The sequence below is a fragment of the Ammospiza caudacuta genome, chromosome 2 (assembly GCF_027887145.1).
Source record: "Ammospiza caudacuta isolate bAmmCau1 chromosome 2, bAmmCau1.pri, whole genome shotgun sequence".
NCBI classification, from domain to species: domain Eukaryota; kingdom Metazoa; phylum Chordata; class Aves; order Passeriformes; family Passerellidae; genus Ammospiza; species Ammospiza caudacuta.
Genome location: NC_080594.1, coordinates 49114461 through 49131219, shown reverse-complemented (window position 1 = coordinate 49131219; position 16759 = coordinate 49114461). Strand labels below are relative to the sequence as shown.

Here is a 16759-nt window from a genome sequence, read left to right as displayed (position 1 = left end):
GATGATGATTTTTTTTTATTATAGGCAAAGCCTCAGCCAAGAAACTGACAAAAAAGGTAAGCAAAATGTTCCTTTCCTTCTTCAAAAGAACTTGCATTCTTTCTGTTACTGAAGTGATTAACTCTCTTTCAAAACTGGCTTTATATTTTCTTGTTTGTGTCTTTAAAGGAGGTAGATGCTGCACTGCTGTATGTTGCCAAAGCTAAACCAGGACCAACCTTTTTTAGAGAGCTTGGTGATAAAGGTAATGAGCACTTTTGATAATGAAAAATAAATCTTGCTTTTTATCTCATTATATGGTATGTGTTGAATGTATTTTTAAAGAGGTTTTCATGGATTTTATTTCATCCTCATCTAGCCAGTAGCTGCCTCCCTGGCAAATCTCTCAGTTATACATGAGAGAGTAAAGAGGCTGGGAGTTGAAAGCCTTCTTAGGTGCAGGAGGAGACATGAAACAAACTGAAAAGCCTACTTGGAAGAGGAAAGGGTTAAAGGGATGACCTGAACACAAAATGAACTTTTAAGACTTTTTGTTAGTAACCTGGCTGTTCCTCTATATAACTTAAATGCATGGAAACTACGAATAAAAATAAAACTTGTACCTAGTTACATTAAGTTGGTATCCCTGATTTCAAGAGCAGTTGAGCTTATTTCTCCCTCTTTGAGAGCTCTGTGACCCTTCACAGTGTTGATGTGCTTTGTTTTCTTTTCACCCAGCATTTCCACTTTATATTGAACTACATAAAGAGAAAACTAAGAGTGGGGATATTGTTAGTGTAACAACAGGGGATTAAAGAACCCCAAATAAACATCTCATTAACATAAATTAATTGAAGAGAGAAAACAACAAGAGGATCAAGAAAACCAAATAGATGAGCAATTAACCATTTCACAGTAACAAAAGACCAAAATTCCCAAACTAATGAGAAAGACCAACAGCGCCTATTCACAAAGTTTCTGTATCATACAATTCAGCCTGAATCTCTTATCCTGTGTATGTTTCTGGAAAATAAAGCTACTGTTGCACTGCTGCAGTTCCTTGGCCAGCATGAGCCATGCTCTCTCCATGCACAGCAGATCCTCAGACAGGGCTGGAAGCTCATGCCAAGAGAGCAGCCCTCAGTCTCAGCCTGCAGCATTTCACCTACCCTTCAGTCTCACAGCCTTTTTTGCCTGCAGTTCATTTCTTGCATCCTTGTGCAGACCTCCAGAGGTCTCCAGCTGGGTGCCTTGCTTGTCAGTCTGCCCCTGAAAGCATACTGCAAAAGCCCTGAAACATCTCTGAACAAATTACAATTTTTTACTATCCCAGGAGAGGCTGGATTTTGTAAAGTCATTCCCTGCCTTTTCCAATCATCACATGCTTTCCTAGGATTTAGCTTAAAGCATTCTCAGTCTTGAATTTTTGGATATTCTCTCTCTTTACCTGCTTTTTGGAGCCTTTCTTTTTCTAGTAATGGACACTGCAAATCCCCAGAGCATGCTGCCTGGGAAAACCAGGAATCCACAAAGAGAAACTGAATACAGCAAATCAATGCAGCCTCTTCTTATTGCACCTCTCCCAGCTGAGTGCTTGGCGCAAAGTGGGCTCAGTGATACACTCAGAGTTGGTGTCTCCTGCATTCTGGCAAAGATCTGCCCTAGCTTAGCACTGTGTGTTTGAATCTCAGTCCTTCAAAGGCCAGGTAGGAGTTTGAGATGATGCAAAAATATTCAGTGCAGTCATCCATATGTCCCCACAACACTCAAGAGTTTTTACAATTTTTGGTCATGATGCCTGTTTAGTGACTTCGATGCTTTTGCTTTGAGATGCATTATTATCATAGTTTAAAAATAAAAATATTTATGCTTTTACAAGTACCAGAATAATTAATCTACCCCTCTCCAACTGTTTAGCTTAGGTTATTTTAACTACCTTCAAATTGTTATTTAAATGTCAAGGAGACAGAAAACTGCCATCAGTCTGGTTTGTAAAATGTAGTGCTAGGGGATTCTGCCTTCTAGTGGGCAGTTTTAAAATCTGTGTCATATTTTGTAGGTATACTTATGATTTATTTAGCAATAAGAATATTGTACTGTCAGCATTTGTTAGTAAGTTTGAGGACATATTTCTAGGTTAGGGAAGGTTCCTTTAGCTTTAGAGAATGACAGTATTTTGCCAATGCAAACTTCACATTCTTGGCTGCAAGTATGCTGAGTCATTCAACAGTGTGTGAAGCTTTTCTCTTTTAAATTTTGCTTGGATATGAGTTTAATTTTCAGTGGGTTATTTTGGGTTTTTAAAATTTGCTGCTTTACATCTTTTAATTTGAGTACCTTAGTAATGATTACTGTAGAATAAAAAAGAAAATTACCAAAATATTTCATTTACTTTATGAATGAGGTAAGTTGCCCACTCACTGCATGCAGGACATTAAAATTAAAGTAAGTTTTTAAATGGAAATTAGTCCACAAATTAAAAAATTTGTGTTCAATCAGTCTTTCAGAAAATATCAGGCAGACTATGAATTTTCTTTAGGGCATTAAGTCAGGTTTTAAAAAATAATCCAGAATATTTCTACATCTTTTTATTATATTTACATTTTTACCAATTTCACTATATCAACTTTTCAGTTAGATTACAGTAAGATGATGAAAACTCCTGCCATTTCTTGCAAAGCTTTACTTTCCAGCCCTCTTCAATTCAGGTGCTTTTCCCCTGAGCCAATCAGCAGGGTGTCGTCTTCAAACTGATCTTTTCTTTACATCTTGCCATCTCCGTAAAAATTTTGCAGATTCTTTCTGCAAAATTTTATAAGGTATAATGATCCCTGTTTAGCTATAAAGCTAAAACTCTCCAGGGGCTCAGTATTTTGTATCTCAATTATTACAACTTTATTTTTTCTCAGACTTTTACAACCATAGTCTGCCATGTTAATATCCTTTCAAAAGTTTTGATAAACACATTTTTTTCCCACAACTTCTTTGAGTGTCTCATCTGTTATTTTGCATCCCCACACTGGGCTCTCCTTGTTCTGTTTTACCTAGCATAAATCACTTGTCTTCAGCTTCCAGGTTTTCCTTAGACTCTCCCATGCAGAAAATCTCAAGACAGCTGAGGAGCAGAGTCCCACTTCTCCCTGCCCAGTAATGCCATCCTTCATTGCTTGGTGGTTACATTTTCAGTCAGGGGTCTTTGTGCTGACACCACTGCAGTCCTTGACTGGGAGGTGTTTTCTGTACAGACTGGAGAAGTTACCTCCTTGTCTTCCTTAAAATTCTTCCTTTAAACATTCTTTTGCTGTGTCACACACATAGCAAAATTAGGAATTTTGATCACTACTTACCACATTATTTGCTTGATTCTTTTCGCCACCTATTCGTTTCTAACCTTTTTTTCCTTTTTTAATCTTGTCTTAGGCATATAAGCTAAAAAAATTGCGACAGGAGTGCTTTCTCTGTTTATTTGATTTCAAACCTGTAGAAAACATAGATGCTTCATTTAAGAATACAACTCCCAAGTTTTACAGCAATTAAGATAGCAATTTGCATTCTTTCAATTACAGAAATGCTAAAACTTATAAGCAAGACTATGTCTTTGAGATTAAAGTATTTTTTATTTCCACTATGTATTGTATGATTGTAGTACTGTGCTGATTTACACCATTCATGTAGGATGATAGGGTAAATAGTCCTATTTTGATGGAGAGGAAAGCTGAGATACGGAACCAGAGTGTGTTGGCAACAGGATCAGAATTAGACCTCCCTTTAACTAAGACTTGTTCTCATATTTTCAGACTCTTGCATTTAGCAATTTAATATTTCTGAGCTCTGGTACTTAAAAGTGTTAAGTCACTATCTGAGGTCAAATACAAATGCTGTTGCTTCTGCCTAGTAGTTTATCAGAAGCTAATTGTTTATCACTGAAGCTTAAGTGGATTCCTTATCTATCAATTAACTAAATATAAATTACAAAAATAGTTTATCTTTGCACAGATAGGCATGTTTGAACTTCATTATTTTAAGCAGCTTCAGCATTATACAATGTTTAGCTCACAAGTTAAAAGTAGCTCAGTTATTTTGAAAAGTGATTTATAAAAAAGCCCTTTACATTTTTTCCCCAAACATTATTGCAGGGCAGATGGTTCAGATTCTGTTGTTTAGCCACCCTCATTCTGCACTCTCTATCTTTAGCTTGCACACTCTATTTTGACGCTATCACATCTTTGTGTTTGTTCAGGCTTTTCACTTAAGGCGGTATTTCAAAAGAAAACACTGGAATTTTCCTTCAAAAGGGGGAAAATACTTTCACCTTGTAGAAAGGACATGTTCCTATTTAAAAAAAAAATAAGAAGCCTCCTCTTGGCACAGGGCCCAGCAGTACTATCAGCACAATCTAGCAGCTTGGCAGCTTTGCGTGTTGCCATGTTCCCTTGAGAATTAGAGGGAAGCTATTCTCCGCCTTTTGCGAGCCTGCCAAAGGATGGAGGACTTTGATCCTTCAGGGTAATGTTAGAGTAGTTCTCCTCCCAGGTACTAAATGTGACAAAGCACATTTAATTTATTTGCCTTTTATATAAACATTGGATGTTTTCAGTGAGAACCCAAAGATTTAGTGTAGGCCTTTTGTTAATTTCAAATAAACCTTACTTTCTTGGTTAGACATGAACATTGATGAGTCTGGGGTTAGGGAATTTTACTTCAGAGTACTAAAAACAGAAGTGAAAAATTTATTAAGTAGTAACTTGGCTTACTTTAATACAGGTATTTAATAAAATGTCAAACTACATTTTTTATATTTCTAAGATTTAATCTCTCAAATTTTGCTGTAAGTTTTTGGGGTTTTCCACAAATAATTTTTAAACTTTTTTTCCAGGGTTGATCTCTTATGCAGAGTATCTGTTTTTGCTGACAATTCTTACGAGTAAGTATTATATATTTAAAATATATAGGTACAAATACTCAGCTACTAACAGTTTACCAGGAACTTTTCTTCTGATATTTTTTAGCTCCTAAATTTCTACATTATAGTAAAACAAAAAAAACCTGTTGTATATAGGGTGACAATGCATTAATATAAATGGACATCAGTGTCATCACTGGCCCATAGCAATACTTCAAAAATCATGGCTCTTCCTGCACTATGGGATCAGAAAAGTCTTTTGAAATCCTTTGAGAGGGGGGAGACTTTGATTTCAGAAGGACATAATAAGGGGAAGAAGAACTGGATGGGAAGATGAATAATTTTCCTTCTGTATAGTAGTTTTAGTCATTTTGGACAATGAGGCATTTGCAATATAGCTCATGCAGGAGTGTGAAAAACTGCTGTAGTGTCTCAGAGGTCGTTGCCTGTTTTTATTGTGTTCAGATTTGCAATGGATGCAATGCATAAACAGCAGAATTCTTCAGTGTCTTTTTGTCTGACTTTAAAGTCCCTTTTCTTTATCCTCTGTTCCTTTTGGCTTTATTTCCTCCAAGTGTTGTACATGTATTTCAGCCCCCATCCTTTGCTTCCTTCCTTTTCTCTCAGGCACTTTTTTTTAAAACAACTTTTGTTTCTTACTTGCTTTATCTACAAGCAACAGGCATTTTTTGATTTTGCGCATGGAAGTGACCTGGGATTGTCTGGTACTTACTCTGTGCCATACTTGCTACCCCCTGTTTTATTCTGCTGTGTAGGTGATGCTTAAAAATATCAAGATTTGAGATGTGTCAATGAGCATTACATGGCAAGACCCCGAGGGCAGTAGTGAAGTCCATATGCATGTCCATGGAATAGTCCACAGAATAGTCCACATGCAGTCTTGTTTGACTGACTTATATAAGTCTAACATTTTCAGCAAGTAACAAAGCCAGGCGTAATAAATTTATTGTGTCAGTGCATGGAGAAAGGAGAGAAGGAAGCAGTCACTTCTTTTCTGACCAACTGTAGAGGCATCACTCTCGTGTGACCCTCATCACTTCCATGGCTGCAAGGTCCATGACTTGGCCTTAAATAAATTGACAAATTTTCCTTGCTCTGGAAATCCACCCTCTCATGGTGTAGGATGAACAAGTAATGTTGGTCTCCACAGAGTGGAGAGAGTATGTCCAGCCTGTCATTATTATGCACCTTTGCACAATTCAAGTGGCTCTTCTGCAGCTCACCTCATTCCTCAGCAGAACTGCATTAATTCCTGTTGCACAGCATGAAAGGTGGATAATCTCTTTGGCAACTTCAGCTAGTACACAGTATTAAATTATATATATAGATATAGATATAGATATGCATTAAGCTTTAACACACAAATCCACTGCTTCAGCAGTGATGACTGTCCCGTGCTACACACTGCTTGAGAATGAGTTATACCATGTGTTCAAGCGGCTTTTAAAATCAGAGACAGGAGTTTAGCCCAGGTAGGATACCAATTTTAAAATATTTATTGCAACTCATAAAATATGAATTTATATTAAAAAAGGACAACCACAACAGCCAAATTATTACTTCAGAAGAGTACCTTAAAGTTGCAGGAATAGGTGCCAGAGATTCTATTTCTTTAGAAATCTATGGTGGCTGAAAGTGAATTCATGCTCAATTATTGTCTGAAACAATTAGAAAATTGAAGCAGTATCAAAGAAAGTTGTTCCACTTCTCCAGAAAATCAAGTAACATTGTTTTTCACAGAATTTATATGGGAATATATCAAACTGCAAAAACACAGGCACCTTTTAATGCAGGATAAAAATGCATTGGTAATGTTACTGCTTTGGTTACACAGAGGGTTATCATACTGATCAGTTTGAAAGCAAATGTCAATAAGTGTTAGTGCCTCTATCTTTGCCTAACAAGTATCCCCTGCCAGTCAGCCCCGAGTTACACAACCTGTCTCTCTCACTAGTGAGATTTAATGTGGGATTTCTTAAAGCAGGCATCAATATTTAAATTACTTCCAAGTCATCAACTGAGCAATATGGAAATGGAAAAAGAGTCATCAGACTCCTGGTTCCATGCTGCTGACAAGACCATGCTGCCTGCCATACAAAATCAGAGTCTGTAAAAACACTGAACTGGAAAATGTAATTTTGTGACAGAAAAAGGTTTTATTTTTTCCCCCATGACCTTCTTTTTTCTATGTGCCTTGTGTTTTCACTATCTTTTTTCCTCCAGTGCTGTATTAAATTTCATTTCTAGCAATAGTTAATGGAGCCCTGCCTGGTGAAGAAGCCCAGGAACTGAAGTTGTCACCTTTACTTAGGGCTTCGTTTCAATTACCCAGTCACACAAGTTGACAGCTTGGTCAATGCAGGAATATTAGGAGAGGAGGCACCTAGGTCTAACCTGCACTCACAGCCAGGATGAAGCACTTCTGTTCAGATTTTGGAATTTTGCCTGATTCTAATTAAATACAAATATATCTGTGGTAGTCTTTGAACTGTGCTTATTTTACAAACACATACCTTTGGGGTTACATCATATCAGATAAGTATGTCATCTCTAAACAGTATAAGCAGCTTTAGGTCTATATTTTCACTAACAGCTCTCTTATCTGAAAATTGGAACACAGATGGTATGAATTGCTATTAAATACATCAATTACTTTTATTCTCTAAATATATTATTGGATAGCCTTTTCTTGCTTTTGTACTAGTAACACAAATTTAGCATGTGGCATTTCCTTGGAAAGGAAACCAGTTTTGAGTATTAAATCAACCCAGTTGCTGGGGAAAGCACTGCTGTGCAGATTGCAGTGGTATTTATAAAATACCCTTGCATCACAAGATTGCTTTGCACAGAATATTAGTTGACTGCTGAAGATGTAGTTATTTCTAAAATATAAAATTAATACTTTCTTTAACCATCTTGTCATGATGTGAAAGGAATGGGATATCTCTTTTAACTTGTTCCCTTTGCAGAAAAAGTCTCTTTTAAAAAAGCAAGATTTAAAACTTTACAGAATGCAACTAGAAGAATATATTTCAAGAAGCCAAATTCTGAAGGCATTGGAGTTTTTTAGAGATACGACTTTGCTGCCCTCATGAGTCCAGCATTGTTCTTGGAAGCATCAGTATATTCCAGAGACAATAAGTCCATACCTGACATGACTGGGTTGTGGCATTAATTCACCTCCTCCAGAGATTACTGGGATAAGGGGTTGCTACCACAGTGAACTGTAGCTACAATTCAGCAGCATGCTGCTCCTGTGTGGGCTTGCCAATGCTCAAGGCCACCTCCTGTAAGCAAATTAAGATCAGGAAATTGTGGGGAGGAGCTCAAAACACACCATGCTTTTATAGAGTCCTCAAGATTCAGAACTCATTACATTTTTGTGTTGAAAATAAACATGCACTCAGGGTTGTAAGTGCAGGGTAAAATTGTGTAGAATTCCTAAAAAAAATCATCTTGACACACAAAGCATGCTTTTGTCAAAGACGGCCAGAAGGGGTTTTCCACTCTTCTCACCTGAAAAGGAGCTGTTATAAAAAAGGCAAAGCTAGACTGCATAAGTGACATGGGATTTTAGAGACATTCTTTGGAAACATCTTAAGACCTGGCCAGTAAGAGATACAGTGTTTTTGTTGGGTTCAGATGGACATTCACGGCTTGTACTTAGGCAGTGCTGGCTTTTCTTAATTTACCATCGCATTAATTATCCCTGGAAATGATAGTAAAAAAGTGTTTAAACAGTTTGCTTGTACTGGAAGAGGTGTGTATGGTTCACTGGAAATACCGTGTGTGTACATAACAATGGAGAACTGAACCGGAGCCAATGCTCATTTTACATTTGGTGTTTGAGTTCTAGTGTAAGTGTGTGATATTTTCAATAAAGTTCTTTTGCAATTTGTTGCAGAACCCCAGACTGGACTTCAGATTGCCTTTAAAATGTTGGATGCAGATGGCAATGAACAAGTTGAAAAGAAAGAATTCTTTAAGGTAGGTGTATTTACATACATTTTAATTTTAAATAGATCCATGGGTTATATTTGCTCAATGAAGATTCATTAAAATCATCAAGCCTATTTTTCAGTCCAGTCTATCATCACATGCTTACTAAAATGTTTTATATGAAAGGAGCACATATTGAGGTATTTTGATAGAAGTACTTATCATAATTGAATCCACTTGTATAAATGTTACCTTAGAATTGTAAGTAAATATCTGCTACTGGGAAGGTAGGAATTAGTGTGTATCCTTTAATCCCATGAAGTAATTTAAATAATCATCTGGAGGAGTCTTTTAATTCCCCATCCTCTTTTGGTCTTTATTAATTTTGCTTGCTGTTGCAGAAAGATTTTTATCAATTCACACTTTGAAAAGAAACAGCAGGTTTTTTCCAATATTATATCTAAACTATGGGGAGAGAGGTAGATATTTTAAAAACTAAGAAAATCTTGCTCTGAAGTTAGGAAGAAGAATAGGTTTTAATTATATAGCTTTTTCTACTTTTAAGTATTTAACAGGAGTCTAAGTACTTCTTGTCAAAAGTTGAATGCAGAATTAACAATCATAATTTTTAATAGAATCCCTCAATTTATTTCAGATCTTTAATTTGTATTGGAGGTAAGTGGAGAGACAATTTTATAAGAAGGTGACATGGCTACTACGATTCAAAATATTTTCAGTCACTAGAGTGATGTTAAAGTTGATCATGAACTCACATCTCTAGAGAACCTTAAAATTAAAACTTTTAAAGATGGACCTGTTGATAGAGAAATTAGCAAAAATTTATTTAGGTGAATTTCATAGCCTTAAACTCTGAATTAATAATAGAATAGCTGTTCATGTGTTTTGCCCTTATCACCTTTATTTCAGTGAATTGTCTCTTAGCAAGGTTACAATTGATGAGTCATACTTTATTCTAAAATGTTGCAAAAATACTTCTAGACTTAGTAGTACTATTTGAAAATAATACTTCAAATTAGGTAATTTTCCAAGACAGTGTTCCCAGAAGCCCCTAACTGAACCTGCAGATACCTTTGGCGTGGTGTAACCCCAGCCAGCAGCCAAGCCCCAGGCAGCTGCTTGTTCTTTCCCCCACCAGCTGGATCAAGGAGAGAATCAGAAGGGTAAGAGAATGGACTGACATAAAGACATTTTAATAGGCAAAGCCAAAGCCATGCACACAAGCAAAGCAGAACAAGGAATTCACTGCTTCCCATGGGCAGGCAGTGTTCAGCCACCCCCAGCAGAGCAGGGGCCCGCCACGTGTAATGGCGACTTGGGAAGACAAAAGCCATCACTGCAAATGTCCTCCTCTTCCTCCTTTCCCCAACTTTGCACACTGAGCATGATGTCAGATGGGCTGGAATGTCCTTTGGTCACTTGGGGTCACCTGTCCTGGCTGTGTCCCCTCCCAGCTTCCCAAGCACCCCCAGCCCCTCCCCAGCATGGCAGTGCAAAAGCAGAAAAGGCCCTGGCTCTGTGTGGGCCCTGCTCAGCAACAACAAAAACATCTCTGTGTTATCAGCCCCCTGCTCAGCACAAATCTAAAACACTCTCCCACACCAGCCACTGTGAAGGAAATTAACTCTACCCCCTCCAAAAGTAGCACAGCCCTACACCCATTTGTTGCTACACAAGATCTTTTAATTTTGAAGAATTTATTCTGTTTGTGTTAATTATTTTGCTGATTAAAAAGAAATCAAATTCTAGTAAAGCCTGTATTTTTAACTTACTAAACCAGGCGCAATCATAGTGAATTGTTATCAGATTAGCAGTTCCCCGATTACCAAAATAAGTCTGTTATGGCTGCAAAACAGTATGTTACAAGCAAAAAAAACTCCATGGACACTAGTGAACATGTTCAGCTTGTAGTGCCTCTGCACCAAAATGTCACATTAGCAGTACTTTCTTTTAAAAAGTACTGTGAGTTAAGCAAATAAGGAGATTCTTACACTGCTCTTTTGGGGAGATGTGCAATATGTTATGTATTTAATATCATTACCCATTTCAGGTAATTCTAATTGAATCAGCCAGTATAAACAACAGAGAGTGATCAAATGTAGAGGTGAAAACATTCTATAAATCATTAAAAATAATTTTATTTCTGTATAGGCAATCAAGTTATATGAAAATTATTCTAGTTAGATTGTTACTTTGCATTTCCTTTTTGGGCTGTATTGATAAAATAATATAGAGTGGTAAAAGGACACCCATATAAATCACTCTATCAACTCTGAAGAATCATTAAATTCAAAGAAGTCCCATAGGATGCAAGTTAATCAGAGGATGAGTTTTCTCTCATGACTGTTTTCATAATATTTACAGAGGAGACTATTTTCAAGCAAAGCTGTATAGATTAGGTTTAAAAATAAAATTTTTGGAATGTAAGAATGTGGAAATAAGTGTGTATGTGTTAATCTCTATACTTTAGTTCTGTATGCATCACAGAAAGTTTCTAGATAGCTAATAAACCAGTAAATTGTGTGGCAAATCTGTCATTTGTCTTGTCCCAGTTGACATCCTAGCAAAATATATCTGAACTAGTCTGTAGTGATTTCCACACTATATTTGACAATAACATCAGGAAATAAGGAAAATGCAGTGGAAAAGAATAGTGAATAAGCAGTAAGCAGGAGGCAGTGTCTGTAGGCAGTGCAGCGTGGGAAAAGAAATTTCATTGCTGATTTTCTCTTGCTTTGTCACCTCTTGTGTTCCCTATTTCCCACCATTATCTACTGGTTAGACATCTATGTATGTCTGTGATGTCTGACTGTAGAGTTTGACTGCTGATCTAGACTGTGGAGTCTTTGAGGTAAGAACTTCCCTTTTGGTCTGCAAAATGTCCATCATTCTTTGAATTGTGTATATCTCAATTCTCCCATGTTGCTGGATGAACAGGCACAAGGTGTGTCAAGCAGGTCGTTCAGAAAGGGGAAATGAGTGACAAGCAGAAACTCCAACCCCAGCCCTCAGTGCCTGCATTATATGGTGGGATATAGGTTGTTCAAACCTGTATGGATCAGGCACTTCAGGAGTGCGAGGTGCAGAATTTCCCAGTGTTCTCTGCTGACAAAAATGGATGTTTGGAAAAGGAGACCTTGAATGCGATTTCATGTTTTTAACAAGGGAGTTTATCTTGTCCTCTGTAGCCTTTCCATTTCAGTGCACATTTCCCTAATTTCCAGTAAAAGTCTCTCCCTTCACAGGGATACTCTTGTTCTCTCTCCTCCCTATTTCTTTGTGTTGAAGCCAGTGTAATTCTATTTTGTCCACATTTCAGTGGTAAACACAGTACAAGAGACGTTTCAGTATTAGGGCCAAGAGAGTTTTGTTTCTTTGCCCTGCAACTCCAGGGTGAAGAAGACAAGGTAGATGTCTTCTAGGCATGTTCACAGATGTTAGTTGCCACCCTTTAATCAGCCCCTGCCAGAGAGCAGAATCATTTCTCAGAGCCATGTTATCTGCATCTCTGTGAGGACAGTAAGAGATTTCCATGAACTCTGCACTTCCAAGACATTCACTTGAGACTTGGTGAGGGGGATTTCCAGACACATAATAACCCATGCGCATTAATCTGAGACCTCCCACCAAGAATAAGGCTACCAAAGTTCCCAAAATCCCCAGCAAGTAAGGAATTTCCCTGACTCTCTAAATCTGTCGTGATTAAAGATGTCTAAGTAAAATTAATGACAGTTCAAAACTATTGGGAATAAAGGCAGAGTAGCTCTGATGGCACATGCAAGAGCTGTATGACTTAGACTTTCTGAATAGACCATCTTACACACTTCTGCTGGAGAGCAGATACCACAAAATACTTGTAGAGCTTCATCTAGGGCTGAATGAGCCAGCACCCAACACTCAGCAGCTGTTGCACAGAGCTTTCACAAGCCCTGATCTCTCTCAAGCAACTGGAAGATGCAAAAACAACTTTCTTTCTTTCTTTCTTTCTTTCTTTTTTCTTTCTTTCTTTCTTTCTTTCTTTCTTTCTTTCTTTCTTTCTTTCTTTCTTTCTTTCTTTCTTTCTTTCTTTCTTTCTTTCTTTCTTTCTTTCTTTCTTTCTCTTTCTTTCTTTCTTTCTTTCTTTCTTTCTTTCTTTCTTTCTTTCTTTCTTTCTTTCTTTCTTTCTTTCTTTCTTTCTTTCTTTCTTTCTTTCTTTCTTTCTTTCTTTCTTTCTTTCTTTCTTTCTTTCTTTCTTTCTTTCTTTTTCCTTCCTTCCTTCCTTCCTTCCTTCCTTCCTTCCTTCCTTCCTTCCTTCCTTCCTTCCTTCCTTCCTTCCTTCCTTCCTTCCTTCCTTCCTTCCTTCCTTCCTTCCTTCCTTCCTTCCTTCCTTCCTTCCTTCCTTCCTTCCTTCCTTCCTTCCTTCCTTCCTTCCTTCCTTCCTTCCTTCCTTCCTTCCTTCCTTCCTTCCTTCCTTCCTTCCTTCCTTCCTTCCTTCCTTCCTTCCTTCCTTCCTTCCTTCCTTCCTTCCTTCCTTCCTTCCTTCCTTCCTTCCTTCCTTCCTTCCTTCCTTCCTTCCTTCCTTCCTTCCTTCCTTCCTTCCTTCCTTCCTTCCTTCCTTCCTTCCTTCCTTCCTTCCTTCCTTCCTTCCTTCCTTCCTTCCTTCCTTCCTTCCTTCCTTCCTTCCTTCCTTCCTTCCTTCCTTCCTTCCTTCCTTCCTTCCTTCCTTCCTTCCTTCCTTCCTTCCTTCCTTCCTTCCTTCCTTCCTTCCCTTCCTTCCTTCCTTCCTTCCTTCCTTCCTTCCTTCCTTCTTTCTTTCTTTCTTTCTTTCTTTCTTTTTCTGCCACAAAGGCTGTTCAGAACAGATTACTTCTGTCTTTTGTAGAGGCTTCATTTGTGTATAATAGGTCTCATTATCTTTGAATCAGCCATTATTATAGTGAATGGTGAGCAGATATAAATATTAAATACAAATAAATATTACAGGGAGGAGTCCATTTCTTGAGGGCAGAATTCTTCTCCCTCTGTGAGTAGTTGCTGCACTATGCTGAAAAAAAATCAACAGACTTCTGGAAATAGTTTCAAGCACTCTAAGAATTTACATACTGTGTAAGAAAACAATAAGTGAAACATTTCAGAATACGTATGAAAATAATTATGCTGTGTCTGTGCTCTTCAGTAGCCTCTGCTACTGCAATCTACTCTGCAGATTTTTTTAAGAGTCCTTTAGAAATAAAATCTAAAAGAGAAAAATACAATTTTACTCCTGTTTGGAAAGGTTTTGCAGTTGTATTCCTTATGTGTGATCAAGTGATTGATTTTTCAGGTAAAAAAAAATGTGATTTCTCAGTGAGAATATGGACAAGAAGTTGTGGTTTTACCCACAGCTGTATAATGCTATTATGCTATGAAGAAATTTACAATGCTTTTACTGTAGTAGTCATTTGTTTTGTAAATGATCAAAAATTAAGATAATTTGGAGGAACAAATGGTGTTTAATTGCCTTATTTTATAGCATTTATTTTGGTAAATGCTATCAAGATGTGCAATTTAAAACTAATAATAGAAAGTAAGCATCCTAAGAAACTAAAAAATTGAGGATAAAAAAAAACCAAACAAACCCAGAACAGGTTAATTACTCAAAATTTGAAGGTCAAGGGGTGACTTTTGGCAACACAAATCGATAGCATGTTTTTCTTATTGTTTACAAGCCCATACTGCTTCTCTGAAGAACAAAAAAAAAAAAAAAAAAAGAAAACAAAAACAAAACTAACAACAAAGGAGAGATCTAAAAACTCCCCAGGATAATTTCTGTGGAAATTTGGTAATGAACTTTTCCCAGGTTTTAATGAGCAGGTTGAGGAATCAGTCAGAAATGCCTGAGAAGCAAACCAGCACTTTTGAAATTCTTGAGCTTTAAAAGCATCTTTTAAAGTCTCCAAATCCAGAGTGATTGGTGTAATTCCATATCTATACCTGAAATGTATTAAATCCCTTGTTCTTTCATTCTGCTGTCTTTTTGAGGATCCATGCAAACATCTGAAAGGTAGGTGTACTTTGTGCTATATTAAATCACTCGTTCTTGTGGCAGTGTTCATCTCTGAAGCTGAAATACAGTCAAAGAAACCTTGCAGCTCTGATATGCTTGAGGTACTGAAAATTAATGCACAGCTTATATTACCTTAAAACTTTATTTGGGACAGTGGAAGTTATGTTTTGAAATGTGAGTCATTTCAGTAATTCTAAAAATCTTCTTAGCTAATACAGTCAAGATTAATTTTTTCCAAGGGTGGAGGGGAAAACTCAAACCAAATTCTGCATAATGCCAGTTCTGAAAAAATGTTTTCTTATTTAATTAAATTATTCTTTGTTGTTAGTTGTATAGTACCTAATTTTAACAGGTATGTTTTTCATATCCAGAAGATCAGGTTTGTAACAGAACTGTGTAAAACTATCTAGAAGGACAGCATGAAAATCAGGATAATTTTTATTTCTGGAATGATACTTGATGCTATACCCCAGACTTTCAAAATCTTCTGAAGTGAAAACTAAGCTTCTGTTGCTAGAAAATCTCCTCTAAAAATAGAGTAAGCACTGGGCTGCAAGAGATAGATTAATGTTTGGTTACATTAATCACAGTAGATAAGACATTCCTAGGGAAAAGTGTGTCTGAATAGCAAAATATTGTCAAGTATGCAAATATTTTGTCATGACTAGAGAACCTTGCAGAAATGTATAATTAAGAAAAGGTGCAATTAAATCAAGGTTCAGAAAAAGTAGGCTCTTATAAGATCAAGTTTGTAATTTTCCTGTTCTTTTCTCATGTTTCAACAAATACAGCTACAGAGAATCATTGGGAAGGAAGATGACTTGAAAGCAGCTGGAGATGAAACTGTACTTCGGGTATGAAATAGAGATACATTTTCCTTACAAAAACATTGTAGTGTTTCCCATGAACTTTGTTATTTTTTCAGTTTTTAGATAAGTATATAAGCCTAAGTATTAGTGCTTTAATTAAATGAAAGGGCATGATTTGTCAACTGCTCTCTAACTGGGGAAGAAAAATGTAATTTCTGAGGCTTCTGATGAAGTGGATGGAATCAGTGTGTTTTATGACTGTGTATTCACTTGGTTGGTTTCTGTGAGCCTCTCCTTTAAAGCCACTCTCCTGTATTTATGAAAATCTCAGGAAGAGCTCCATATTGCCATACGAGAATAGAAGGCTTTCCCAATGGTAATCTATAGCTTAAGCTTACGTAAATGCTGCTGTTGCAGTGATATCAGCTCATTCTGAGTTGGTTTGAAATGTGATTATTGTCACTGAGGTGACAAAGGCAAGGATTATTTTAGTTAAGTCCACTTCCAGAAAGAGGCAGTGTAGATGCAGACTAGAAGAAACAATCCTAGAGTATGATTGTCCTGCTGGAAAAGAAGTTTCACTGTTTTGCAGTCCACTAGCAAATGGTAAATAGATCTCATCAATGAAAGAGACAGGTAAGTTCCTGCTCTCTTTTGTTTTCCCCTGAATCCAGCCACCTCAACCTCCCTTCTTCTTAGGTAGAGTGTATTCTTGAGTCTGTAGTTAGCACAGAGACAAGATATTCTGTAGCCTGGGTGACATTGAGTGAGACTGAAAACAGAGAGGGGAATCCTGAGTATACTAAAACACCACAGAAGAAGCTGATGAACCATATAACAACTGATGGAAGAAGCGAAAATGGCATCAAGTTGCCATTTAGACAATCTAAAGGGGACATTTAGATTGGATATTAGAAAAAAATTTTCACTGACATTGGTCAAGCACTGGAGCAGGCTGCCCAGGGAAATGGTGGAATCACCATCCCTGAAAGAGTTTAAAACACATGTGGATGTGGTGCATAGAGACGGGTTTAGTGATGGACTTGGCAGTACTGGCTTAATGGT

General features: G+C 37.1%; 1 protein-coding gene across 2 annotated transcripts in view; it reads left to right on the top strand.

Moving 5' to 3' along the window:
* The window catches only part of MICU2 (mitochondrial calcium uptake 2), a 136366-nt gene that overhangs the window by 96390 nt on the left and 23217 nt on the right, over window positions 1–16759 (top strand). For both annotated transcript variants that reach the window (XM_058825325.1, XM_058825326.1), the window contains 5 exons: window positions 25–56; window positions 169–244; window positions 4856–4903; window positions 8808–8890; window positions 15677–15739. In XM_058825325.1, coding sequence (XP_058681308.1) covers window positions 25–56; window positions 169–244; window positions 4856–4903; window positions 8808–8890; window positions 15677–15739 — 302 coding nt within the window. The remainder of the gene's footprint in view (window positions 1–24; window positions 57–168; window positions 245–4855; window positions 4904–8807; window positions 8891–15676; window positions 15740–16759) is intronic.